The 26,820-nt window shown below is 65.9% G+C and overlaps 2 protein-coding genes across 2 annotated transcripts; one reads left to right on the top strand and one right to left on the bottom strand.

Annotated features, from left to right (window-relative positions):
* Nucleotides 1–2,286: 2,286 nt before the first annotated feature.
* Nucleotides 2,287–20,952, top strand: PIEZO1 (piezo type mechanosensitive ion channel component 1 (Er blood group)). The gene is made up of 50 exons (XM_077786246.1): nucleotides 2,287–2,557; nucleotides 3,736–3,831; nucleotides 5,116–5,238; nucleotides 5,509–5,551; nucleotides 5,646–5,796; nucleotides 6,519–6,657; nucleotides 7,189–7,402; nucleotides 7,547–7,712; nucleotides 7,973–8,198; nucleotides 8,645–8,736; nucleotides 8,852–9,112; nucleotides 9,183–9,294; nucleotides 9,396–9,574; nucleotides 9,648–9,796; nucleotides 9,977–10,156; nucleotides 10,231–10,313; nucleotides 10,898–11,055; nucleotides 11,127–11,303; nucleotides 11,395–11,520; nucleotides 11,800–12,000; nucleotides 12,076–12,280; nucleotides 12,359–12,463; nucleotides 12,942–13,095; nucleotides 13,821–14,064; nucleotides 14,154–14,250; nucleotides 14,328–14,496; nucleotides 14,572–14,661; nucleotides 14,779–14,858; nucleotides 15,041–15,112; nucleotides 15,457–15,554; nucleotides 15,637–15,733; nucleotides 15,993–16,067; nucleotides 16,159–16,331; nucleotides 16,406–16,524; nucleotides 16,634–16,735; nucleotides 16,813–17,071; nucleotides 17,149–17,337; nucleotides 17,529–17,802; nucleotides 17,930–18,026; nucleotides 18,119–18,266; nucleotides 18,355–18,569; nucleotides 18,683–18,841; nucleotides 18,919–19,066; nucleotides 19,175–19,363; nucleotides 19,442–19,534; nucleotides 19,645–19,817; nucleotides 19,894–20,016; nucleotides 20,099–20,178; nucleotides 20,427–20,622; nucleotides 20,703–20,952. Exons 1-50 carry the CDS (start codon nucleotides 2,287–2,289, stop codon nucleotides 20,950–20,952), a joined length of 7,620 nt encoding a protein of 2,539 aa, XP_077642372.1.
* A 439-nt stretch (nucleotides 20,953–21,391) lies between these two features.
* CTU2 (cytosolic thiouridylase subunit 2) lies at nucleotides 21,392–26,141 on the bottom strand. Its single transcript, XM_021526932.3, has 15 exons — nucleotides 26,124–26,141; nucleotides 25,709–25,783; nucleotides 24,536–24,614; nucleotides 24,403–24,462; nucleotides 24,236–24,296; nucleotides 23,449–23,558; nucleotides 23,092–23,366; nucleotides 22,874–23,009; nucleotides 22,644–22,775; nucleotides 22,455–22,546; nucleotides 22,287–22,378; nucleotides 22,155–22,206; nucleotides 21,959–22,025; nucleotides 21,824–21,882; nucleotides 21,392–21,747 (listed from the first exon to the last, which is right to left on the bottom strand). Exons 2-15 carry the CDS (start codon nucleotides 25,765–25,767, stop codon nucleotides 21,714–21,716), a joined length of 1,308 nt encoding a protein of 435 aa, XP_021382607.2. The 5' UTR covers nucleotides 25,768–25,783; nucleotides 26,124–26,141; the 3' UTR covers nucleotides 21,392–21,713.
* Between the last annotated feature and the right edge of the window lie 679 nt (nucleotides 26,142–26,820).

Below are 26,820 nucleotides of genomic sequence, written 5' to 3'. Positions count from 1 at the left end.
GGAAGGGTGGCACCCCCTCTCTGGGGCTGCGGGGCCCCCCGAACCCCCTGGTGCGGGGACACAGCCCCCCTGCCCGGCCAGGGTGCTGCGGGGGTCCCTGGGGGTGCCAGGTGCCGCAGGGCCGGAGCCCAGCTGGGTGCAGCGTGGGCTGCTGCAGCTGCCTGCTGTGGTCAGGTGCTTTTTATAAAACCCAGGGAAATAAAATAGAGGAGGAAAAAAAAAAACAACAACCCTATATATAAAAAAAACTATTAAAAAAAATATAAAAGCAGCAAAGCCACCGCTGTCTCCAAGAGCAATAACTGCTGCTTCCTCCCGGGCGCAGCGGGAGGGGAGGGCATGGGGTGCCAGGATGGGATGGAGACGCAGCCCCGGCTGCCAGGACTGAGCCCCCACAGCCCCGGTGAGGTGGGGGACACCGTGGGGGGGTCCCCAGGGGTGCAGCGGGTGCCCTTTGGGTGAGGACAGCGGGGTTTGGGCACCGCCTGGCACTGCCACGGCCCCGCTGGGAGGGTTGGTGGCTCTGGGAATGCCAGTCCAGGTGTGTCCCAGTGCTGAGCCTGCAGCTCCTTGGCACGGACTGGGCCCTCCTGGCGTGTGCCAGGGAAGGGGGGTGTCCCTGACACTTGTCCCCTGTCCCGTGGCACGAGCTCCTGGCTGAGGCTGGGCTTTGCTGGGCTGGCAGCCGTGGCACACGCTGGCACCCAGAGCCCTCCTGGGGCATCTCCTGCGGCATTCCCAGGAGCAGGGTCAGAGCTGGGATCGACTTTCCACAAAAACAGGATACGGTGGGTGAACCCGTGGGGCTGCTCTTTCCTGGAGAGAGGGGCTGGGGCTGGCACTGGGAACGTGCCCGTGGCCAGCCCTGCTTGCCCGAGGGCTTGTTGCTTTGGGGCTGGTGGGATTTTGGGATAGGAAGAGCCACACTGGTGGGATTTTGGGATAGAAGAGCCACACTGGTGGGATTTTGGGACGAGGCCTCTGGGTTCCTCACCCTGCCTCTGGATCGCAGCCAGCGGGTGCAGAGTCGAGTCCTGGGAGCAAAGTGACACCTTGGGGACCCTGTCAGGGGCTGGTGACCTTGGCACCGACTTGGCAGAGCTGCCTGGCCCCGGCAGCAGGTAACGGGCCCGTGTGAGGGAGCAGGGCAGGGAATTAAGGAGCTCTGCTAATTAACCCTGAGTGCTGCAGGTCCCGCTGTGGGCGCGGGGCTGGTGTGTGGGGCTCCCCCAATGCGGGGCTCTGGGGACCCCCCTCTTCCCGACCAGCTGGGACGGATCTGTGCTGGAAGCTGGCTGGGCATGGAATGGTGCCTGGTGTGCAGGGAGGGGGCTGTGCCAGACCCCAACCCTCCTCCCAGACGTCCGGTGCCCACTCCTCCTGGCTGCCCCCACTTTGCCAGGGGTGCCCAGTGACCCCAATCCCCTCCCACGGGGAAATTCAATTCGGGCTGGCGTGGACTGGCACATCCCGCCCAGCTCCCCGGTGCTGTAATTATCCTCCTCGCGGCTCATTAACGTCGTTAATATTTCACGTGCTGCCGGTGCTGGGGAGCTCCCCGCAGCGTGGGAGCTGCTCCGGGGTCACGGGCAGGCAGGAATTTGGGGTGCCACCTTAGGGGCCAAGGTGAGCGCTCAGCCGGGGGGTGGTGGGGAGGGGGCGGTGGCTGCACCCCCCCGCAGCCGCTGTGGAGGGCGGGTTTGCTCTCCCCACAGGCCAAACTGGTTTTTCTCCCCGTGCCGGCGCTTTCCCCGCTGTCAGCACTGCGGGGAACCGGTTCCCTCCCTCCGCGGAGCACCCACGCACCGCGGGCACCGCGGGCACCGCGGGCACGGCGCGCCCCGCTGCGCTGGGGGTGCCAGGCTGGGCGGCGAGGGTGCCCCCAAACCAGCCCGTCACCTGCCACCACCTCCTTCCCCCCATTTCCCATCCTGGTTGGAGCCATGGAGCATTTTTGGGAGGTTTCCTGGTGAGGGGTGCAGGGTGGGCTGCCAGCCAGAGGGGCCTGGGGGTGCCGGTGGCACCAAATAATGGGGTCAGCGTGCGGGTACCCCAATGCCCAGCAATAATCTGTGTTCCCCTCGGGATTCCCAGCCGTGCCAGCAGCGCCCAGGACGCGGCCGGGGCTGGGACTGGGTCACCCTGGGGCGGGTGGGCACTGGCAGCCCTGGCACGGGTGGGTGCCAGCGGCCAAGGGGCCGTGCCCGGCTCCCACGGAAGCCGAGCAGCGTCTCGCCCCCGTGCCGGGAAGGCTCCTCTCGCCTGGAATATTTGCTCCATGAGATCATGCCGTGCCGAAAGAGCCGCGAGCCCTCGGCAGCGGCGGGAGGCGACGCGTCCCGGGGAGGCGGCGGCTGGGGACGCTCCCGGTGCCCCCCAGCCCTGCTCGGGGCCGGGCTGCGCCCCGCAGCTTGGGGACACCCGGGGACCCCTCTGCGGGCCGGCGCTGCTTTTAGCCGGGGGCCGTGTGCCGTGTTGCTGGGCGCTCCCCCCGGGGGTGTCCCGCTGTCCCCGGCGCTGTCCCTGTCCCCAGGATGCGCTGTCGCATTGGAGCCCGGTAAACACAGGAAGGGCCGTGCCGGGCTGCAGAGCCCAGCGTGTCCCTGGCGCCCCGCCGGGTCCCCCCCGGTCCCACGGGGTCAGGGCTGAGCCCCCACCCGTGTCACCCATTGCCCCGTGGGGTGCCAAGGGGAGCAGCTGCCTGGCACAGGGACAGCCAGGGTCACCGACGGTGGCTGTCCCCTCCCTGGGCTGTCCCCTGGGACCGTGCTGGTGGCACGTGTCCCTCTGGCACTGCCTGGAGCAGGGCACGGTGACAAGCTCGGTGCCCCGTCCCCAGCCGGGCACTGCCCCGGTGCTGCTGCCCCGTGGGTGCTCCCAGCCCCTGCCGGTGCATGTGCCGGTGTCTGTCACTGTCAGCGTGGTGACAGGAACGCCGAGTCCCCGGCCAGGGTGACAGGTGCCCCGCCACGTCCCTGTCCCCACATCTGTCCCCACACCCTTGTCCCCACATCCCTGTCCCCATGCCTGTCCCCATGTCTGTCCCCACGTCCCTGTCCCATCTGTCCCCACGTCTGTCCCCACGCCTGTCCCCATGTCCCTGTCCCATCAGTCTCCACGTCCCTGTCCCCACGTCTGTCCCCACGCCTGTCCCCATGTCCCTGTCCCATCAGTCTCCACGTCCCTGTCCCCACGCCTGTCCCCACGTCTGTCCCCACAGGGCGCTGCCTCGGCCCGGCTCCTCCGGCAGTTCCGTGGTTCTGTGCCTCCAAACAAGCTGTAATTTAGGTCTAAAAATAAGTGAGGGGGAAGGTGCGGAGCTGGTGGCACAGCCAGAGCAGGGCTGGGGGCAGGGGCTGTGCCAGCTGTGCCAGCTGTGCCAGGGGTGCCAGCCCGGCCGTGGGGTGCCTGCAATGGTTCGGTGGCAGTGGTGTGGAAACGCAGCAGGATTTTCTCATGGCTCTTCTCCCCCCGTCCCCCCGTGTGTCTGGGACCTCCGGTGTCCCCTCTTCTCCTTGCCACCCGTGTGGGTCCCCAGGAGTGGCACAGCCTGGCGTCCTGCCCGTGTCGCTTTTTTGTGCTTTGCCCCCCTTGCCTCCCCTGGCATCACCCAGCGCCGCCGCCGGGCATTTCGGGCCGCCTCTCTTTTGGGGACCCCCGTGGCGGGGTGGGGTGCAGCTGTGACCCCCCCCCCGTGCCACGTGCCTGTCACTGACGCTGTCCCTCTGTCCCCAGCCTGCCTTTTCCGCTACAACGCCCTGTCCCTGGTGTACCTGCTCTTCCTGCTGCTGCTGCCCTGGTTCCCGGGGCCCTCCCCACGCTTCCGCACAGGTAAGGGGGTAAGGGGCTCACCTGGGGGAGCAGGGCTGGGACGGGGGGTGGGTGGGCAGCAGGGCAGCTGCCACCCCCCTCCCAGGGGGCACCTTGGCTGCGGTTTCACCCGCCTGGGCAGCATGGCTCCGTGTGGAGCCTCTCTCTGTTAATTATAGCCCAGCGGGGCTATTAATAGCCCTCGTGGTCCACAGCGGCCGGGTTGGAGCCCTGTTAACCAAAAACCTCGGGGCTGGGGCGTGTGGGCACACCACAGCAGCCCCTCCGCCCTGCCCGGGCATCACGGTGGCCTCGGGGTCACCCACGGTGCCCGGAGCCCCCCTGTGCCCGGCTCGGAGCCCACCCCAGCGCCTGGCACGGCCACGGCTAAAAGCTTTCCCCTCTGAATATTTCATGGGCTCGCACGGCCCCGGAGCCCGGCACGGCCCCGGATCCCGGCACTGCCGAGCCTCTGCCTGGATTTACAGGAAAAAACAAGGGGAGGGAAAGCTGCTGGCCCGGGGCCGCCCCCAGGCCAGCTCGCAGCTGTGGTGGGCTCGCTGCCCACTCCACCCCCCGGCCAGGAAAATGGGCACGGGGCCCGGGGAGCCGGGTGGGATGGGGGCACGGCTGCAGCTGCTGGAAGGGCTGACGGGGTGCGGAGTGGGGGGGGACCCCTGGAGCCCTCCCACGGGTGTTCCAGCAGGGATGGGACCCCTGGAGCTCTCCCATGGGTGTTCCAGCAGGGATGGGACCCCTGGAGCCCTCCCACGGGTGTTCCAGCAGGGATGGGACCCCTGGAGCTCTCCCATGGGTGTTCCAGCAGGGATGGGACCCCTGGAGCTCTCCCATGGGTGTTCCAGCAGGGATGGGACCCCTGGAGCCCTCCCATGGGTGTTCCAGCAGGGATGGGACCCCTGGAGCCCTCCCATGGGTGTTCCAGCAGGGATGGACCCCTGGAGCCCTCCCATGGGTGTTCCAGCAGGGATGGACCCCTGGCACCCCCTGGAGCCCTCCCATGGGTGTTCCAGCAGGGATGGGGATGCTGACTGCACCCCGGGGTGGTCCCAGGCCAGCAGGGCCAGGGAGGTGCCAGCTGGGGCTGCAGGGACACACAGGGTGGTCCTGGGCTTTGGCTCTTGGGGTGTCCTCAGGCTTTGCTGAAGGCCTGGTGGGATCCCGACCCTGGGGCAGAGCCCTGGAATCTGTGGGCACAGTGCTCCCTTCCCAGCCCTTCCCGGGTGTCCCTGCTGGGGTTTCTGGTGTCCCTGGCTGGTGGGTGGCAGCTTTGCCCGTGTCCTGCAGGTCACACCAGCCGCATCATCAAAGCTCTGCTGGGCACCAGCATCCTCTTCCTCCTCGCCCAGCTGGTTTTCCAGATATGCCTCTACACGCTGCCCTTCCTGGACCAGCTGCTGGAGCCCAACTGTGAGTAGGGGGTGCCCCTGCCCACCCTCACCCACCCCCCACCCACCCACAGCCCCGCTCCCTGTGCTGCCCTGGGGCTGCAGCCTCAAGCTGGTGACGTGTGGGACCCATCCTGTGCCACCTCGGGGGACATCCCGTGCCACCCGGGTGTCTGCAGGGTGCGGAGCCCATCCTGCCCTGGCATGGAGGGGAGTGCTCTGCCCGTGCTGGGGGTGCTCGGTGCCTGCCCCACGGGCTGTGCCCCGCTCAGTGCCCCCGTCCTCCCCGCAGGCAGCTCCTGGGAGGTCCTTGCTCGGCACATCGGGATCACCAGGTAAGGCCACCCTGACCTGTGGGGCTGGGGGGTGGCAGTGGCAGGGGGTGGGGGGTCACCCCTGAGCCCTCCCCTGCCCCGCTGTCCCCCCCAGGCTGGATTTGAGGGACATCCCCAACTCGGTGAGGCTGGTGGCACCCGACGTTGGCATCCTGCTGGTGTCGTCCCTGTCCCTGTGCCTGTGCAGCCGCCTCAGCCGTGCCAGCTGCAGAGGGAATCCCGAGTCCCTGGAGTCCTCTGAGTGGGTGAGAGCCACCCCCACTGCCATGGGGGCATCCCACCATCCACACCCCCCTGGGACCTTCCAGCCTGTCTGCCTGGGCACAGCCTGGGGCTTGGCATGGGGACGTGCCCAGTGGTTGGGGAGCCAGTTTGGGGCAGTTCTGGCCAGGTTGGAGGGCTTGGTCATTGTCCCACTGCTGAGGGTGACTCAGCCATGGAGGAGTGCCCATGTTTGCTCTGGCATTGCCACAGGGATCGTGGCAAACAGCCGGGACAGTGGGGTGGGCACTTGTGGGGTGGGCACTTGTGGGGTGGGCACTTGTGGGGTGGGCACTTGTGGGGTGCTGGCCCGCAGCTGGAGCTCACTGGTGCAGGGCTGGGTGCTGTGCCGTGCCAGCCCCACCTGGCAGTGCCAGCAGCTCCCGGGGACACCGTGCTTGTGGCACCCCCAGGCTGTGGTGCCCGGCTGTGGTGCCCGGCTGTACCCAGAGCAGGGGCAGCAGGGATGGGAGGCAGCCTGGCAAAGAGCTGAGTGCTGGGAACCCATCCTGCCCGAGCCAGGAGCAGCAGCCACCCTGCCCGGGCGCTCGCCAGGCGGCTGAGGAGATAAACGCCGCCGGGTGCCGGGCACTGAGCCCGCCTGGCACCTCCGCAGAGCGGGGAAACTGAGGCACGGCCAGGAGCCGCCCGGAATGGGGTCACGGAGCTCACGGCACCCCGGTTTTTTGGTTTTTTCCCCTGGCAGAGGGAGGAGAGGGCCGCGGGGCGGGCGCGGCGCGCGGCGCACGGGGACGCGCGGCTGCGGAGCCGCCTGCGGGACAAGGCTCACTCCCTGCTCTGGGAGGCTGGCAAGGGCCTGGCCATCCTGCTGCTGGCCCTGGCAGGTGGGCACGGCCTGGGGGGCACGTGGGGGGCGTGCTGCTGGCGGGGGGGCTCACTGCAGGGTGGTTGTGATGCTCGGTTGGAGGGAAAGCGTGCTTGGGGCGTGGCGGGAGGGATGCTCGGTGCAGGGGGAAACAGTCCGAGGAGGAGGGGGAGAATGTTCAGTCCAAGGGAGGAATCTCAGCCCGGGGAGAGCTGCTCGCTCTGAGCGTCGGAGGCTTGCTCTGTGCAGGAAAAAGTGCCTGGGCTGGGGTGGGAGGGGATGCTCTGTCCAAGGAGGGAGGATGCTGATTCCAGGCAGGAGCCATGCGTGGTCCGAGGATGGGTTTAGAGCCCAAAGGGGAAAAGCTTGGACCAAGAGGAAGGAGACGTTTGATCCGAGGTGGAAAACTCGGTGCAAGGGGAAGGATGCGTGACCTGAGGAGGAATGCTGGGCCCAGTGGGGTGCTCTCAGCCCAGGGGGATGATGCCCCTCGGTGCGGGGGGCAGCCGGGCTGTGCACTGACCGCCCGTGGGGCGCTGCTCCCCCCCAGGGATCACCCTGCCCTCCGCCTCCTCCAGCGTCTACTTCCTGCTCTTCATGGGGCTGTGCACGTGGTGGGCCTGTCACCTCCCCACCAGCCACCAGGTCTTCAACGTCTTCTGCATCCTCGTGGGCATCTACAGCGCCTGCCACCTGCTGTGCCTCTATGCCTACCAGACCCCCTTCGTCCAGGGGATCTTCCCACCCCCCACCATCTGGGCACGGTGAGTCCCTGGGCAGGGAGCTGTGCCCGGGGTCCCACCCTGGGGAGAGCAGCCAGAGCACCCCTCTGGTGCCAGCACAGCGATGGCACCCTGGCTCCTGGTCCTGGCTGATGGGGGCTGATGCCACCTCCTGTGTCCCCACAGGGTGTTTGGCTTCAAGGACATCATCCTGTACTACAACTGCTCCCAGCCCAACACCCTGGAGCTCAACAGCAGCTACCCCTGGTTCGTCTACACCAGCCCTGGCATCCTGCTCCTGCTCTACTACACCGTGGCCACCCTGGTGAAGCTGCGCTGGCGCGAGGCCAAGGTGAGGGGCTGCAGGGCTGAGCCAGACCCCGGTGGTGACAGCGGTGACAGTGGTGACAGCGGTGACAGTGGTGACAGCGGTGACAGTGGTGACAGTGGTGACAGCAGTGACCATGTGCTGGCTGCAGCTGGCCCTGGCGCAAGGGAGGCAGGGGGCAGTGGGGTGCCCACAGTGTGGGGTGCCTTGGCAGGGGGCTGGGCCATGGTGCCTGTCCCCAGTGGTGGCAGTGGGTGCCCTGATCTGGCTCCTGCCCCTGGCAGAGAGGCGTGGCACCGGCACGGCCGAGGGACCTGGTGGAGCTGGAGAGCTGGCCCCAGGACGCCGACCGCGTGGCCGAGGACACCAAGGTGGGTCTGGGGGGGCTCTGCAGGGATGGGGGTGCCAGGGTGGGCTCTGACCCTCTCTGCCCTCAGCCCATGCTGTGCCCCAACACCGGGAAGCCGAGCGCCGGCAACGAGAACTGCACCATCCACAGCTTGAGCACACGTAAGGCTGACCCCAGAGCCTCCCCACACCCTGGGTCCCTGGGGTGCTCTGAGCTCCCTCTCCTCACACCCTGGGTCCCTGGGGTGCTCTGAGCTCCCTCTCCCCACATCCTGGGTCTTGGGGTGCTCTGAGCTCCCTCTCCCCACATCCTGGGTCCCTGGGGTGCTCTGAGCTCCCTCTCCTCACACTCTGGGTCCCTGGGGTGCTCTGAGCTCCCTCTCCTCACACCCTGGGTCCCTGGGGTGCTCTGAACTTCCTCTCCCCCCATCCTCCCTGGGTCCTGGGGGTGGTCAGTGCTACCTCTCCCCACACCCTGCCTGGGTCCTGGGGGTGCTCTGAGCTCCCTCTCCCCACACCCTGCCTGGGTCCCTGGGGTGTCTCATGCTCCCTGTCCCCACACCCTGCCCGGGTCCCGGGGTGCTTCACGCTCCCTGTCCCCATGCCAGGCAGGAGGCATCCGGCGCTGTGGCTGCCCCTGCACGCCCTGGGCCACGTCCTCATGAAGCAGAGCTACGTGTCCGCCCTCATCGCCATGATGGTAAAGAGCTGGCAGGGGACACGTCCCCGGGGAGGGGACACGTCCCCGAGGAGGGGCCACAGCCATGGCGTGGAGCATGAGTGGTGACCCTCACCCTCACCCCTCCTGCCCGCAGGTGTGGAGCATCTTCTACCACAGCTGGCTGACCTTCGTGCTGCTGCTCTGGGCGTGCCTGATCTGGACGGTGCGGAGCCGCCGGCACTTCGCCATGCTGTGCTCGCCCTTCCTGGTGCTCTACGGCATCGCCCTGTGCAGCCTGCAGTACGTGTGGGCCATGGACGTGGTCCCCGAGCTGCCCACCCACATCAGCTTCCTGCGGCTGCAGCCGCTGGGGCTGGTGCACCACAGCTACCCCTGCATAGCTCTGGGGGCCAAGGTGAGTGTGGCGCCGGCCCGGCCCCGTGCTGCCGGCGCCCGCCCGTGGCCCTCACCGCCCGTGCCCGCAGCTCCTGTTCACCCTCACCTTCTGGATGCTGCTGCGGCGCTTCGTCACCGAGAAGGTGCTCGCGAGGAGGGCCCCGGCCACGCCGCTGCTGGAGGTGTCCACCACCGACACGGGTGAGGGCTCGCCCGCGCCGTGCCACGCTGAGCACCCCACGGCACAGAAGGAGAGCGGGGTGCCCCCGCCCGGCTCCTGCAGCCCCTCTGTGCCCCCGCAGACGCCAGCCAGACGCGGGACGTGCTGCGCAAGCTGGGGGAGGTGGTGAGGAACTTCTTCGCCAAGTTCTGGTTCTTCATCTGCGCCGCCAAGTTCATCGTGGTGACCTTTGCCGGCCGCCTCGTCGTCTACAAGATCGTCTACATGCTCCTCTTCCTCCTGTGCCTCATCCTGTTCCAGGTAGAGAGGCCGGGCAGCCCTGGGGCGCTGGGCCGTCCCCGGGGTGGCCCTGCTGATGTCCCTGTCCCCGCAGGTGTACTACAGCCTGTGGCGCAAGGTGCTCAAGGGTTTTTGGTGGCTGGTGGTGGCCTACACCATGCTGGTGCTCATCGCCACCTACACCTACCAGTTCGAGGACTTCCCCATGTACTGGAGGAACCTGACAGGCCTCACTGATGGCCAGTGAGTGTCCCCTGCTCACTGCGGGGTCCCTGCTGGCACCAGGGCGTGGCCAAGGGCTGGGTTGCACGTGGGGAAACCGAGGCACGGAGCAGGTTGGGGTTGATCCCTGGCACGGGGGCTCGGTGCCTGGTTGGGGTGGGATGGATGAGACCCCGGGCTGACCCTGCTGTCCCCATCCAGGCTGAGCGACATGGGCCTGGAGCAGTTCAGCGTCTCCAAGCTCTTCTCCAGCATCCTCCTGTTGGGTTTCTTCCTCCTGGCCTGCATCCTCCAGCTCCACTACTTCCACGAGCCCTTCATGCTCCTCACTGACCTGCAGCACGTCCGCCCCGTCTCTCCAGCCCCCTGCCACATCCCCAGGTAGGAGCCCAGGTGCTGGGTGACCCCCCTGCACCCCGAGCCCCCCGTCCCTGCTCTGAGCCCCCTTCCCACAGGTCGGAGGAGCTGCACGGGAGCCGCCTGCTGCGGGACGCGGCCGCGGCCGAGACCGCCCAGGACCCGGACACCGCCTCCCTGGGTACAGGGCAGGGATGGGGAGGGGGTGTCCTCCGAGCCAGGAGGGACCTGGGACGGCAGGGAGACTGATTTGGGTTGATATCCAAGTTTGGGAGGGCAGGGAAATGATTTGGGTTGTATCCGAGTGTGGGAGGCCATGGGGATGGATTTGGGTTGATATCTGAGTGTGGGAGGGTATGGGGATGGATTTGGGTTGTATCTGAGTGTGGGAGGGCAGGGAGATGGATTGGAGCATCCTCCAAGGCTGCAGCAGACTTTGGGGGTATGGACTGGGGTGTTTTCAAGCCTGGCAGGGTATGGGGATGGACTGGGGTGTCCTCTGAGCCAGGAAGGGGCTGGGAGGGCATGGGGGTGGTTGGGCTGTCCTGAAAGCCAGGCTGGGACCAGCGTAGTGCAGGGATTTCTTGGGGTCTCCTCCAAGTCTGGGAGGAGGCAGGGATGGATCGGGATGCCCTCTGAGCCAGGAAGAGGCTGGAGGTTGTTGGGGGTTGTGGGAACGGGCTGGGGAGGACATGGGGGAAGGGTTGGGGTGTCCTCAGAGCCAGCGAGGCCATGGGGGGGTCCACGAGGGTCCATGTCCCACAGTGTCCAACAAATGGGGGCTGGTGCTGGAGCGCCTGGTGGTGCTGGGCCGGACCTTCTCGGAGATGATGACGCGCGGGGAGGTCTTCATGAGGCGCCTGCTGGAGCTCCACGTCCTCAAGCTGGTGGCTCTCTACACTGTCTGGGTGGCCCTGGAGGAGGTACCCCTGGGGGTGCGGGGTTGGGGGGCTCAGCCGGGCCCCCCGAGGTGCTGATGTGGCCTCTGCCCCAGGTCTCGGTGATGAACTTCTTGCTGGTGCTGCTGTGGGCCTTGGCCATGCCCTACTGCCGCTTCCGCCCCATGGCCTCGTGCCTCTCCACCGTCTGGACCTGCATCATCATCGTCTGCAAGATGCTCTACCAGCTCGAGGTCGTGGACCCCCACCAGTACTTAAGCAACTGCACCCAGGTGTGCCCAGTGGGGCCGGTTCTTCGGGGGCTCCCTGGCTGGAGGGGGGTCCTGGGGTGCTGACCCACCCCCTGGTGCTCCCCTTTTGCAGCCCCTACCCAACAGCACCAACCTGACCCCAGAGGAGCTGGGCAACTCCACGCTGTACCGTGGCCCCGTGGACCCTGCCAACTGGTTCGGCATCCGGAAGGGCTTCCCCAACTGGGGATACGTCAAGGTGGGCACGGGGACGCCGTGGGGAGCGCCTGGAGGGGATTCTTGGCTTCACAGCGTGGTCCTGAGCAGCTCTTCTGAGAACCTGGAGAGATGCTGTTTGTGAGGACCACCATGGGGGAGGGATTCTTGGCTTCACAGTGTGGTCCTGAGCAGCTCTTCTGAGAGATGCTCTTCTGAGAGATCTCTTCTGAGAACCTGGAGAGATGCTGTTTGTGAAGACCACCACGGGGAGGGATTCTTGGCTTCACAGCGTGGTCCTGAGCATCCCCTGTTCCCCCAGAACCACCTGCAGGTGCTGCTGCTGCTGGTGCTTGAGGCCGTGGTGTACCGGCGCCAGCAGTACCACCGCAAGAAGCACCAGCTGGTGGCCCCCGTCACCGAGACCGTCTTCGAGGACGTCTCCCGCCAGCACCTCGACCTCGGCCTCGTCAGCTGCGCCAAATACTTCATCAACTACTTCTACTACAAGTTTGGCTTGGAGGTGGGAGCGTGGGCCTTGTGCAGGGCGGGGGTCCCGGTGCTCGCAGCGTGCCGGTGCTGAGCCCTGCGCCCCCAGATCTGCTTCCTGATGATGGTGAACGTGATCGGGCAGCGGATGAACTTCCTGGTGATCCTGCACGGCTGCTGGCTCGTGGTGATGCTGACGCGGCGGCGGCGCGCCGCCATCGCCCGCCTCTGGCCCAAGTACTGCCTCTTCCTCGTCGTCTTCTTCCTCCACCAGTACCTGCTGTGCCTGGGGATGCCGCCCGCCCTCTGCATGGGTAAGGGGCACGGGGGGCACCCCCTGGGAAGGGGCTGGAGGGGAGGCCTGGCACTGATGGTGCCCCCTCTCCCCCCAGACTACCCGTGGCGCTGGAGCCACACCATTCCCCTCAACTCGGCGCTCATCAAGTGGCTCTACCTGCCCGACTTCTTCCAGCCTCCCAAATCCACCAACCTCATCAGTGAGTAGCCCCCTGCCCATGTGGTGCCCTGGCTCCCCAAATCCAGCCCCTGGCACCTCTGTGCCCATGGGGTGCCCTGCTGCCCTACTCCAGCCCCCCAACCTCTGGGGCCTCCCCAGCCATCGTTTGGCTCCATCCAGGAGGGGGGAAGGATAGGCAGGAGGGGTGGAGGAGCTTTGAGAGCCCCACTCCTTTGGAGACAGAGCTTAAATCACACAAACCCCTTTGGAGAAGGAGTAATGGCAAACCCCACCCCTTTTTGGGGGACCTTAATTGTTTCGCCACCCCCTTTTTGGGGAAAGGAGGAGCGTGGAGAGATCCACGCTTAGTTAAAGAGGAGATGGGGCCGGGGAGAGCCACACCTGCCTGCAGAGAATTAACCAGCTCAGGATGGGGGTGCCCCGTGCCTGGGGGAAGGGTTTGGGGGGTGGCAGCGTTTTGGGGTGCCTGAGGCCCGGGCTGAGCCGTGTTTTCCCAGATGACTTCATGCTGCTGCTGTGCGCGGCCCAGCAGTGGCGCGTCTTCGAGGCCGAGCGCTCCGAGCCGTGGCTGCAGGCGGCCGGGGACAACTCGGACCGGCTGGACCGGGAGCCGGACCGCCACAACCCCACCCCAAACTTCATCTACTGCAGGTGGGCACCCCCGGCACAGCACCCCCCAACCAGGGCTGGGGCCACGGGAATGGGATCCCCTGCGGGCAGTGAATGGGGCGCTCCTCTGGGATGGTATCCCTGGATCCCTGGGGTATGGACGGGGTGAGACCCCTTGGGATGGCATCCCTGGGGTATGGACGGGGTGAGACCCCCTGGGATGGTATCCCTGGGGTATGGATGGGGTGAGACCCCTTGGGATGGCATCCCTGGGGAGTGGATGGGATGGGACCCAGCTGGGTGAGACTCTTTGGGATGTGGGCACAATGGAATCACACCCTTAGAATTCCAGCCTTGGGATGCCAAACTTTAGGGTATGGACAGGATGGGTTTCCCCTCTGGGATGGAACCATTCGGGGTAGGGATGAGATCCCACCTTCGGATGGCAAATCCTCTGGAATGGGATCCCTTGAGGTGTGGGTGGGATGGGACCTTCAGGCAGTGGGACCTGCCAGGCTGGGATCCCCCAGAATGGGACTGAACCCCTTTGGGCCAGGGTCCCTATGGACATGACCCCCCTGATGGCTGGAGCAGGGACACCCTGAGGCTCTTCTGGAAGGAGATAAGGTGGTCCAGGACACCCCTGGTGATGGTGCTGGACCCATAAACTGGGACAAAGCCCTTCGTCCCCCACGAGAGGGCTGGTGGGAGGACTGGGACCGTGCTGGGAAGGGACAAGGCCCTTGCTCTGACCACCCCATCCGCAGGTCCTACCTGGACATGGTGAAGGTGGTGGTGTTCCACTACTTCTTCTGGGTGGTCCTGGTGGTGGTTTTCATCACCGGCAGCAACCGCATCAGCCTCTTCGGCCTGGGCTACGTGCTGGCCTGCTTCTACCTGCTGCTCTCGGGCAGCGCCATGCTGCGCAAGCCGGCCCGCGCCCGCCTCGCGCTCTGGGACTGCCTCATCCTCTACAACATCACCGTCATCATCTCCAAAAACATGCTGTCGGTGCGTTGTGACCCGTGTGCCTCTCCTCGGGTCCCCCTGCGCGTCCCCGGGCGCGGTGACAGAGCCCTGCGTGCCCTCTCTGCCCGCAGCTCCTGTCCTGCGTCTTCGTGCAGCAAATGCAGAGCAGGTTCTGCTGGGTGATCCAGCTCTTCAGCCTCGTCTGCACCGTCAAGGGCTACTACAACCGTGAGTTGCTGCTCCGGGGGGCTCGGGGGCTGCAGGTTTGGGCTGCTGCCTGACCTGCCTGCACCTCTGCCTGCCAGCCAAGGCGATGCACAAGGACCACGACTGCACGCTGCCCGTGGAGGAGGCCGGCATCATGTGGGACAGCATCTGCTTCTTCTTCCTCCTGCTCCAGCGCCGCATCTTCCTCAGCTCCTACTACCTGCACGTCATGTGGAACCTCCGAGCCTCTGCCCTGCAGGCTTCCAGGTGGGATTGAGGTCCTGGAGGGTCGCCATGCGTGCTGGAGGCCCCCCCCGACCCTCCACTGTCCCTGTCCCCCAGGGGTGTGGCGCTGTTCAAGGCCAGCATCATGAAGAGCCTGCGCTCGCACCAGCTAGCCGAGAAGAAGTCGCTGGACCAGCTGAAGCGGCAGTGAGTGGGTTTTGGGGGGCACTGGGACCCCTCTCCCTGCACCTTGGGACAGCCCCGCGTATGGGGTGCCCCTGTGGGCGCGGGGGAAGCGGGCTCTGCAGCATCCTCCGCCCCCAGGATGGAGCGGATCCGAGCCAAGCAGCAGAAGTACCACCAGGAGCAGGCCAGCAGCCCGGAGCAGGAAGGGGCCACAGCAGGTGAGAGCTGGGGGGTCCCTCCCGTGTCCCCAACCCCTCTCCGGACACGCGGCTGGCACCGTGAGCCTTGCCCAGCGCCCATCCTGCTGGAGCCCCGCGCAGCGCTGTGGTGACCCGGGTGCCCCCCGGGCGGGGCGGGTGCCCCGAGCGGGGCCCCGCTCAGCCCCGTTGCCGTCCCGCAGCGCCCGGTGGTCCGGCAGACCCGTCCCGGCAGAGGCAGCGCTGGTGGCGGCCGTGGTTAGACCACGCCACAGGTACAGCCCCGGCCCGGCGCCGCGACGGGCTCAGCCCCTCGCAGAGGGCACCGCTAACACCGCTGGCACTGCACGTCCCCAGGCACTAACCACGGCTTCTCTGGTCCCCAGCGCTAACGGGGTGTTGGACTGGGGGTGCCAGGCTGGGGTTGGGGTCACCGGCGTCGCTCACGTCCGGAGGGACGCCGCTGCGGGGACGTGGTGGTCGAGTCGTTGGTTTTGGTGTCCCCATGGGTGTCTTCGGTGCCAGGCAGCGCCCTGGCAGATGGCAGCGGGGACAGCCTGGGGTGTGACACCCCTGCCACGGCCCTGGCTGTGCCGTGACCCCCTGTGCCCCCCGGCAGTGCTGCATTCCGGGGAATACTTCCTCTTCGAGTCGGACAGCGAGGAGGAGGAGGAGGTGCAGGAGGAGCTGCGGCCGGGGAGGCTGAGCGCCTTCCAGGTGAGCAGGGCTGGGGGGCTGCAGAGCAGCCGGAGGGCTGGCAGTGTCCCCAGGGTGCTGATGGCCCCTGTCCCCCTCCCAGCTCGCCTACCAGGCCTGGGTGACCAACACCAGGACGGTGCTGCGGCAGCAGGAGGAGCCCGAGCAGCCAGGGCCACCCAGCACCGACGGCGCTGCAGGTGGGTGTGACACCCCAAAATAGGGCTGAGGAGCAGGAGGGGACACAGCCCTGCCTGGTGCCCACTGTGTGCCCTGGCAGGGCGCTCCAGGTGTGGGGGGAGACTCTCTGGTGGCTACAGTGGGGTTTGGCACAAGCTGTGCAGCTCCTTTGGTGCCCACCCTGGTTTGTAAGGTGGATGTGGGCGGACAGGGGATGGGGTGGTGCATGGCAGAGCCCCAGAAATGATGTTCATCCTTCCCTGGGGTCTGACCTTTGAGGGGATGACGCAAGGAGAGAGGTGGAGGCTGCCGAGGGGGCTGAAGGCCGGGAGGAAGAGAACGTGGAAAGTTCTGGTAGGTGGGCAGCAGGGCTGCAGCGCAGGGGGGTGCTGGGGAGGTCTGAGAGGGCACGAGTGACCCTCCACCCCTCTTCTTGCCCTGGCAGAGCGCAGCAACGTCTTGCAGCGGGCACTGAACACGCTGAGGTTCCTGTGGCTGCTGTGCCAGGCCCTGGTGGACGGGCTGACCAAGTGGCTGGACACCCAAAACCGGGAGCACACGGACATGTCCCACGTCCTGTGCCTCGAGAGATTCGTCATGGCACAGCGCCTGGCCAAGGTGGGCCCAGGGGAGGACACCGGCCCGCGGGGGGGTGGCAGCCCACGGTGGCACTGACGTTCTGCCTGCCCCAGGAAGAGGAGATAAACGAGGAGTTCCCGGATGAGCTCTACGAGCTTCCCCCAGAGGAGTTCCTGCAGGAGCCGAGCCCGCCCGGCTCCTTGGCTGCGGATTCCCAAAGCGGCACTTCCAGGCAGGTGCATAGAGACCCCCCTGGCAGTGCCACAGGTGGGGCTGGGGGCTCACCCCCGCCCCTGTGGCATCCCCCGCGGGTGCTGAAGAGCTGCCCCTTCTTCCAGCAGCCAGGAGCAGGCGACGAGCCTGGAGGACGTGGCTGATGCCCAGCAGTTCCTGGCCGTTCCCCAGCAGCGCCGGCGGACTGCCAGTGAGCTCCTCAGGAGCAGGTGGGCAAGGGGACACGGGGACAGCAGGATGGGGACAGGGGGTGGCAGGGGGCTCACCCCAGCCCTGTATCCTGCAGGAGGTTGTATGTCTCCGAGCTGGAGGAGTCGGAGCAGTTCTACCAATCCCACAACCGGTTCCTGAAGCTGCTGCTGGCCGGGTACCGCTGCGTCACCGGCCACTCCGACCTGCTCTGTTACTTCACCATCATCCTCAACAACATGGTCACCGGCTCCGTCATCTCCCTCTTCCTGCCCATCCTCATCTTCCTCTGGGCCATGCTTTCCATCCCCCGGCCCACCAAGCGCTTCTGGATGACCGCCATCCTCTTCACCGAGGTGGGCAGGGGGTGGCCAGCGAAGGGACGATGCCACCTGGCCCCCGCTGCCACCCACTGACCCCAGCGTTCCCGCAGATGACGGTGGTGGTGAAATACCTCTTCCAGTTTGGCTTCTTCCCCTGGAATGGCTACATCACCCTGCTGCGCTACGAGGGCAAGCCCTTCTTCCCACCACGCATCCTGGGCTTGGAGAAGTCCATCCACTACATCAAGTATGACCTCCTGCAGCTCCTGGCCCTCTTCTTCCATCGCTCCCTGCTGCTGGTGAGCCCTGGGCCGTGGGTGGGCATTTGGGGGGAGCTGGAGCTGCTCCTGGGGGCTCCGGGCAGAACCCAGGGGGTGCCGGGAGCTCGGCCGTGGTTTCCCACCAGTGCTGGTGGGAGTGGATGCTGCAGGATGGGGAGTGAGGTGTGTGGGGTTCGGGTCAGCAGGACCCCTGATGTGTCCCTCCACAGTCCTATGGGCTGTGGGACCAGGAGAAGACGACGGATGAGAAGCAGGAGAGCAAGGAAGGGGAGGAGAAGCCGGAGGAAGCCGTGTCCTCACCATCAGCAGTGGCTGAGGAAGGGCTGGAGGCTCCAGCCCAGCCAGGAGCACTGGGAGCAGCCACGGGGCTGGAGCTGGAGCCAGAGGGCGAGTCCGTGGAGCAGGAGGAGGGGACCGAAGCCACACAGCTCCGCTTCAGGAGGAAGCAGGGGAGGAAGATGCTGGAGATGGTTCCAGCGGAAGGTGAGCACCAGTTCCCAGCCCTCATGCCCTGCTGAGGAGCAAAGCTGGCAGCCCCAGGGTGCTGGGGTCGGGCAGGATGTGGCCCTGCAGGACTCTGGCTGTCACCCACGCTGTGCCTCACTTCAAGGGGGTGAGGAAGAGGAGGAGGAAGTGTCAGAAGAGAGCCACGCTCAAAGGAAGCTGAAGGCGTTTGGCTTGCGGGTCAAGGGCTTCATCCTCACCAAGTGAGTGGTGGCGGTGCTGCTGGGGGTGGGGGCTGTGGGGCGCGGTGCCAGTCACTGTCCCCCGTGTCCCCCCGTGTCCCCTGTCCCTGCAGGGCACAGTACATGTACCAGCCCGTGTGCAAGTTCTTCCGGGACATCCTGGACACGCAGAGCCGTGCAGCCACCGACGTCTACGCCTACATGTTCCTGGCTGATGTGGTCGACTTCATCATCATCGTCTTCGGCTTCTGGGCCTTTGGGGTGAGCAGGGTGTCCCGCCGGGCCCTGACTGTCCTGCTTCCACCACGGGGTGAGGCTGGGCCACATCCTGACCTCTCCTGCACCCCAGAAACACACGGCGGCCGCCGACATCACCTCCTCGCTGTCGGAAAACCAAGTGCCGGAGGCTTTCCTTTTCATGATGCTCTTCCAGTTCAGCACCATGGTCATCGACCGCGCGCTCTACCTCCGCAAAACGGTGCTGGGCAAGCTCATCTTCCAGGTCACCCTGGTCTTCGGCATCCACGTCTGGATGTTCTTCATCCTGCCCTACGTCACTGAAAGGTACGTCCCACAGAGTCCACGGCACAGCGCGGCCCTCGCGTGGCACCTTGGCATCCCCGGGCCCCCGTGGTGGCCCCGGCTGGTGGCTGAAGGGTGGCACGTCCCTCCCACAGGTTGTTCCGCCACAACACGGTGGCCCAGCTGTGGTACTTTGTGAAGTGCATCTACTTCGGGCTGTCGGCCTACCAGATCCGCTGTGGCTACCCCACCCGCATCCTGGGCAACTTCCTCACCAAGAAATACAACCACCTCAACCTCTTCCTCTTCCAGGGGTACGGCACGGGGCCCACAGGGAGCTCCGGGCACCCCGAGGGTGCCGTACCACCGCCCTCTCCCCGTGTGCCCCCAGGTTCCGCCTCGTGCCCTTCCTGGTGGAGCTGCGGGCCGTCATGGACTGGGTGTGGACAGACACCACGCTGTCCCTCTCCAACTGGATGTGCGTGGAGGACATCTACGCCAACATCTTCATCATCAAGTGCAGCCGGGAGACTGAGAAGGTACATCCCCTGTGCCAGGAAGGGGTCCCTCACTAAATCCCTCTTGGGGGTTTGTTGGGGTCCCTCTGAGCCCACCCTACACTGTGTGCTGTCTCCCCCCCGCCCCAGAAATACCCCCAGCCCAAGGGGCAGAAGAAGAAGAAGGTGGTGAAGTACGGCATGGGCGGCCTCATCATCCTCTTCCTCGTGGGCATCATCTGGTTCCCGCTGCTCTTCATGTCCCTGGTGCGCTCCGTGGTGGGCATCATCAACCACCCCATCGATGTCACCGTCAACCTCAAGCTAGGGGGGTACGAGGTGAGGATGTGGGGTGGCTGTTGGGGTGCCCAGATGGGACACCAGGGTGCCCTGGCTGATGTCCCCCTGTCCCCACAGCCTCTGTTCAGCACGAGCTCCCAGCAGCAATACATCCAGCCCTTCACCTCCGAGGAATACGATGAGCTCACCAAAGAGTTTGAGAGCGAGCCGGTAAATCCCCACCCCGCCACCCCAAAACAATCCCTGCTGGCTGCCCAGGGAGGGGTCTGGCAGAGCCCCCAGGGCAGGGCTGAGCTGTGTTCCCCCACCCCCGGTGGCAGCTGGCCATGCAGTTCATCAGCCTCTACGGCATGGAGGACATCGTGACCGCCCGCGTCGAGGGCAGCTCGGGCTCGCTGTGGAGCATCAGCCCGCCCAGCCGCGAGCAGATGCGGCTGGAGCTGCAGAACGGCTCCTCCGACATCACCCTGCACCTCACCTGGATCTTCCAGAGGTACCTCGGGCACGGCCAGGGAGGAGCCAGCCCTGCCTGCGCCCCCCTGCCCACACCCAGCCTCTCGTGCCCGCAGGGACCTGAACAAGGGGGGCACGGTGGAGAACGCCTACGGCAAACACGACACAGACCTGCAGCCCGGCGCGCCCCAGCGCCTGGAGCTGGCCCAGCTGCTGGATGGCACCAGGGATAAGCCCGTGTGAGTGTCCCCTGAGGGGGTGGCTGGACCCCTGTGCTCAGTGGGATGGTGTAACCCCCCCCATCACTCCACTTTCTTACAGGGTATTGCCAAACCTCTTCCCCAAATACATCCGGGCGCCCACGGGCAGCGAAGCCGAACCTATCAAGCAGCTGCTGCCAGGTAGGTCCCAACGTGTCCCCCCCCGAGAAAACCAGCACTGGTGCCACCTCTCTGAAGACAGGGAGGACGTGAGTCCCAGTGTGTCTCTCCCTAAAACATCAGTGCTGGGAGCACAGCAGTAGCCCTGATGGTGCCAGCCCCTGCGGGCAGCGAGGACACAAGTCCCACTGTGTCACTCCCCCCAAAAAATTCATCCTTAAGGGCACAGCAGCCACTGTGCTGTGCCCTGACGGTGTCACCCTCTCCAGATGACTTGGACAGCTACCTGGACGTGGAGGTGCAGCTGAAACGGGAGCGCAGGGGCTCCGGCCGCGGGGAGCACTTTGTGGAGTGGTGGGTGCTGAGGCAGAAGGACGCGCCACCCCAAGAAGGCAACATCCTCCCCATGATCATCTTCAACGACAAAGTCAGCCCGCCCAGCCTGGGCTTCCTGGCTGGCTACGGGTACGTGGAGGGTGCCAGGGCGTGGTGGGGATCCGCAGGGAACTGCTGGTGGGATCCAGGATGTGCCCCACTCTTTGCAGGATCATGGGGCTCTACGTGTCCATCGTGCTGGTGATCGGCAAGTTCGTGCGGGGCTTCTTCAGCGAGATCTCCCACTCCATCATGTTCGAGGAGCTGCCCTATGTGGATCGCATCCTGAAGCTGTGCCACGACATCTTCCTGGTGCGGGAGACGGGCGAGCTGGAGCTGGAGGAGGAGCTCTACGCCAAGCTCATCTTCCTCTACCGCTCGCCCGAGACCATGATCAAGTGGACACGGGAGAAGAATTAAGGGGAAGGGGCTCCAGCCTCCCCCTGACAGGGACATCACCGCCAATGCCTTAAGCAGCCCCCCGAGCTGGGGCCGCATCCCGGCCCGGCAGGCAGTGGGATGTGGGGTTCTGGGCACTCCCGTGGAGGGAGGATGTTCTTCTGGAGGTTTTTCTTACATTGCTTTGAAGCTGTCCGACCTGCACGGACCACATTGTGCCTTCCCGGGGAGCAGGGACTGGAGGTGGCCCCCCCCACCCACTGGGCACTGCTGGCTGCCAGGTGGGGATTGGGGGATCAAGAGCCAGCCCGTGCCCCCTCCCTGCCCCAGCCCCGCTCCAGAACCAGGTTGAATTCAAGCAATATCCCCCCACAGCTCCAGGATGGGGGTCCTGGGTTGTGGCCCCCCCATGTTTGAGAGGGGGTCTGGCAGCCCCAGTTGGACTTTAGACACTTGTGACTTTGGGTTTGATTTTTTTAAAGAATTCAAATGTTTTATTTATACAGATACCGAATAAAACAAACTTGAGGCCTCCCTGGCTGACAGGCAGCTGGGGCAGGGGAGGTGGGGGGAACCAGGGACCTGCACCCCAGCCCCCAGTAAATGGGGATGGGGACTCTCCCTGCCCCTGGCTGGCACAGAAATGGGGTATAAAAGCAGCTGCCTGGGCCTCAGGAGTCCTCACCAACCTCTGGGCTATCCCTGAGGAGCGGCACCTGCCCCTGCTGTGCCACAGTGTGGGATGGGGGTGTCTCCCCAGCTGTCCCCAACCCCTTCAGCTCTCACTGGACTCCTGGTCTCTGCTCCATCTGAGCTCTGCAAGGGACAGACACTGGATGGACACGGCCTCGGGGGGCTGAGCAGGCGGGGAGGGGCCCCCCAGCCCCGCTACCTGCGGATCCTGCGCTGGCCCTCGGCGCGCACGTAGGGTGGCAGTGTGGCAAGGGGACCCTGCACGAGAGGGGTCGTGAGCCTGGGGACCCCCAGCAGCCCCGAGAGCCACCCCCCTGCACCCCAAAAAGCTCACCAGCTCCTTGAAGGTGAGGCGGCAGCTGTAGCACAGCAGGGGGATGTAGGCAGCTTTGCTCTCAACCCTGGGGGACGAGGACAGGGACAGGGATGAGGACAGGGACAGGGATGAGGACAGGGACACTCAGTGGTGCCACCACAGTGGCCTGGGAGCAGCTGTGGAATTCTGGAATGCCCTCAGTCCGCATGCTCACCCTGCTGCTGGCTCCTCGAATATCAGCGTGGGCTCCAGAGCCAGCTCCTCCTCTGTAAGAGCCAGGGGGTCACTGAGGGGTGCACGGCTGCTCCCCAACTCCCCCGAGCCCCCCAGTGCCCTCCCCACTCACCCCCATAGGTGTCCAGGCCACAGAGGCAGAGGAGGCAGCGGTGGAACTCGCTGTGGGCCTTGGCCGGCTCCGGGCTCAGCTTCTCCCCTGTCCTGCAGCCAAAATGGGGGTTGTGGGTGCACCCCAATCCCCCCACACCCCCAGTACCCCCACACGGACCCCCCATACCGGTACACGGTGCTGATGGTGGAGGGGAACTCCTCCTGCAGCCCCAGCAGGAAGCGCTCGACCAGCTGGTGGATGCTGAGCTTCTCGCGGCGCTGTGGGAGCCAACAGGGAGGGCAGGGCAGTGCTGGGGGTCCCGTCCCTGCCGTGGGGACACCCAGCGTGGGCTCCCCACCACGGGGAACCCCCTACCTTGGTGAAGAGGGGTGGCACGATGACGGTGGGGACGCTGAAGTAGAAGTTGTAGAAGGCAATCTCCTTAGCCGTGTAGTCCCGCATGGGTCTCACCACCATCACGTCACCGTGGCGCCGGTCCGTGAAGCCCTGTGGGTGCAGGACTGCCAGGGGACTGTGCCACCAGCAAGCCGTGCCCCCGTGGCATCGTGTCACCCCTCGGGTGCGGGTGCCCGTCCCCAGCTCACCGTGTCCACGGCGAGGAAAGCACCGCGCCCCAGGGAGAGGTTGGTGAGGAGCTTGACGGCCACGCGCGTGAGGCTCTCGCCCATCATCACCTTGGCGTAGCCCCTGTCCCGGGCCGTCTGCACGATCAGGTGGGTCCTGGGGGACGAGGTGACAGCGGATCAGAGCCACCCTGCCCAGCTGGCATTGGTGCTGGCCCTCAGCGGGGTCAGCCCCTCACCGCAGCATCTCCAGCAGCTCCTCCCGCGCCGTGGCCGTGGCCGCGGCCTCGAAGGCGCGGAGCAGCTCCTGCGTCTGGGCAGCGGCCGGCAGGCGGGGGGCGGCCGGGGGTCCTGCTGGCCTGGCCGGGGTGCTGGGAGCGGGCTGAGAGGTGCCACTGTCCCCGTCCTGCCGCTGCTGCTGGATGAAGCTGTCCACAGCCTCCTTGTAGGAAGGGCCAGACGTGCCGGCGCGCTCCGGCCCCGGCTGTAAGATGGATGGGGGCAGCTCCAGCGCCTGTGGGGCAGAGAGGGATATGGGGGAAGTTGTCCCAGTGTGTCCCCTCACCTCAGCACCTGTCCCTGTGTCACCCCAATACCTCCTCCAGGTGGATCAGGTGGTAGGGGAAGCCGGTGGCCTGCAGCAGGGTCTCCATCTGGGCCAGGGTCTGCTCCCGCTGCTCCGGGCTCTGCCTGCGCACAGCTCCCTCTGGAAGGCAGGGGGGCAGTGCCAGGGCTGCTGCCACATTCCCAGCCCCGCTCCCGGGGTCAGGGGGGCAGTGCCAGGGCTGCTGCCACATTCCCAGTCCCACTCCCGGGGCCAGGGGGGCAGTGCCAGGGCTGCTGCCACATTCCCAGTCCCATTCCTGGGGCTAGGGGGGCAGTGCCAGGGCTGCTGCCACATTCCCAGCCCTGCTCCTGGGGCCAAGCGGGCATCACCCCGGCCCTGGCACAGTGCAGGGGACACTGCTGGGGTAGGGAGTGGGGCTGGGAATGTGCAAGGAATGGGCAGCAAGGCTGGGAATGGGGTACAGAATGGACAGTGGGGCTGTAAATGGGGCAGGAAACAGGCAACAAGGCTGGAATGGGAAGTAGGGAAGGAAGTAGGGAAGGATGTAGGGAATGAGGTAGGGAACAGGCAGCAGTACAGGGAATGGGATGGGAATGGGCAGTTGGACAGGAACAGGGAATGGGGCTGGAATGGGCAGCTGGACAGGAGCAGGGAATGTGCAGCTGGACAGGAGCAGGGAATGGCGTTGGAATGGTCAGGTGGACAGGAGCAAGGAAGGTGCAGCTGGACAGGAGCAGGGAATGGGCAAGGAATGCACAGCTGGACAGGAGCAGGGAATGCACAGCTGGACAGCAGCAGCAGCGGGGCTCCCTCACCCTCAACGTAGACGAGGCTGGGGACGAAGCGGAGCCTCTTGGCCGCCTCCCGGCTGAGCCCCTGCAGAGGAGCGGGGCGAGGTGTGGGGTGAGGAGTGGGGTGAGCTGTGGGGCGAGGGGGGAACGAGCCATGTGCCCCCCGAGCCCCTCCACGTCCCCACGCTCACCTCCTGCACCTGCCGGACCATGGCACTGGAGGCCGGGCCCCCCGACACGGCCAGCAGCACCTGCAGGGACAGCGGGGACGGTCACCGGCCCTGGGGCCACCCCTGGTTCCCTGGCCGGGTCCCCTGCCCGTACCTTCTCTCCCGGGAAGATGACGCGGTTCTTGCCCAGCATGGCACGGAACTTGTGCACGAAGTACTCGCGGAAGCAGCCGCTGGGGGACACGGTGACTCCTGAGCCACACCCTGTGCTGACACCCCCTGACCCCACGTCCCCACGCCCCAAAGTCCCCTTATGTCCCCCAGACCAACGTCCCCGAAAACGGCGACATCCCAGAGATTCCATGAGCCACGTCCCCAAACGTTACTGTCCCCCTTCCTCTGTGTCCTCAACACTCACTGTCCCCAAGCCTTGATGTTAGCCTGATGTCCCCAACACCCAATGTCCCCAAACCTTAAAATCCCAGAGATCCCCAACAACCCAATGCTCCAGACACAACATCCCTAAGAACAAATGTCCCCAATCCCTGATGTCCCCAAGACCCAAAGTTTCCCAGTCTCCATCCTCTGGAGACTCCAAGACCCCAGTATCTGATGTCCCCAATTTCTCATGTCCCAAAGCCCCAATGTCCCCAGTTTTTGATGTCCCCAGTTTTTGATGTCTCTAGTTTCTGATATCCCCAGTTTTTCATGTCCCAAAGCCCCAGTGTCCCCAGTTTCTGATGTCCCAAAGCCCCAATGTCCCCAGTTTTTGTGTCCCCAATTTCTGATATCCCCAATTTTTAATGTCCCCAGCCCCGCTGTCCCCAGTTTCTGATGTCCCAAAGCCCCAATGTCCCCAGTTTTTGATGTCCCCAGTTTTTGATGTCCCCAATTTCTGATATCCCCAATTTCTGATGTCCCCAGCCCCGCTGTCCCCAGTTTCTGATGTCCCCAGTTTTTGATGTCTCCAATTTCTGATATCCCCAATTTCTGATGTCCCCAGCCCCGCTGTCCCCAGTTTCTGATGTCTCCAATTTCTGATATCCCCAATTTCTAATGTCCCCAGCCCCGCTGTCCCCAGTTTCTGATGTCCCAAAGCCCCAAGGTCCCCAGTTTTTGTGTCCCCAATTTCTGATGTCCCCAATTTCTGACATCCCCAATTTCTGACACCCCCAATTTCTAATGTCCCCAGCCCCGCTGTCCCCAGTTTCTGATGTCCCAAAGCCCCAAGGTCCCCAGTTTTTGTGTCCCCAATCTCTGATGTCCCCAATTTCTGACATCCCCAGTTTCTGATGTCCCCAGCCCCGCCGTCCCCGCGGTCCCTCACCGGCAGAAGGGGTCCCCGACGCGGATGACGAGCGCGGCCGTGCCCTGCCCGCACTTCATGCACGTTCGGGGCTGGCTGCGGGGACACGGCCGGTCACCGGGGACACCGGGACCCGCTAAAGCGGGCGGCCCCGGTCCCCGGGCAGCACCATGGCTACCCAGGATGCTACCGGGGGATACCGGGAGATAGCAGGGGGTCGGAGATGGCACTGGGGACTATTGCAGGGATACCGGGGATAACACCAGAGACAACCCCGGGGGATTCCGGTGAGACACCGGGGACAGGACCGGGGGGACACCGGGGGGTGCCGGCGGGCGCACCGGGGATGCACCGGCGGCAGCACGGCGTGGGGGATGCCCGGGGGGTACCGGGAGCGGCCCCGGGGGTCCATGCCGAGGCCGGACCGGGCTCACACCTGTCTGCCGGGGCGCGGCGGCGGCGTGGCGGATCCGAGTCCGCCCCGCAGCCACCGCCGCCACCCGCCGCGTCGCACATGGCGGCGACACTTGGTCCCGGTGGGTCCCGCTGGGTCCCGCTGGGTCCCGGTGGGTCCTGGTTGATCCCGGTGGGTCCCGTTGGGTCCCGGTGGGTCCCGGTGGATCCCGGTGGGTCCTGGCTGGTGCCGGTGGGTTCCGATGGGTCCCGTTGGGTCCCGGTTGGTGCCGGTGGGTCCTGGTTGATGTCGGTGGGTCCCGGTGGGTTCCGGTGGGTCCTGGTTGGTCCCGGTGACTCTCGGGGGGTCTCGCTTGGCTCGGCCCCGCTCGTCCCTCACTCGGCTCCACTCGGCTCCGCTCGGCTCCGCTCGTCCCTCACTCGGCTCCACTCGGCTCCGCTCGGCTCCGCTCGTCCCACACTCGGGTCCACTCGGCTCCGGTCGTCCTCACTCGGCCCCGCGCTCGGCTCCGCTCGGCTCCGCTCGGCTCCGCTCGGCTCCGTTCACCTCCGCTCGGCTCCGTTCACCTCCGCTCGGCTCCGGTCGTCCTCACTCGGCCCCGCACTCGGCTCCGCTCGGCTCCGCTCGTCCCTCACTCGGCTCCGTTCACCTCCGCTCGGCTCCGGTCGTCCTCACTCGGCTCCACTCGGCTCCACTCGGCTCCGCTCGTCCCTCACTC

This window comes from Lonchura striata, chromosome 13, assembly GCF_046129695.1.
Source record: "Lonchura striata isolate bLonStr1 chromosome 13, bLonStr1.mat, whole genome shotgun sequence".
NCBI lineage: Eukaryota > Metazoa > Chordata > Aves > Passeriformes > Estrildidae > Lonchura > Lonchura striata.
This window is presented reverse-complemented; position numbering and strand designations above follow the sequence as displayed.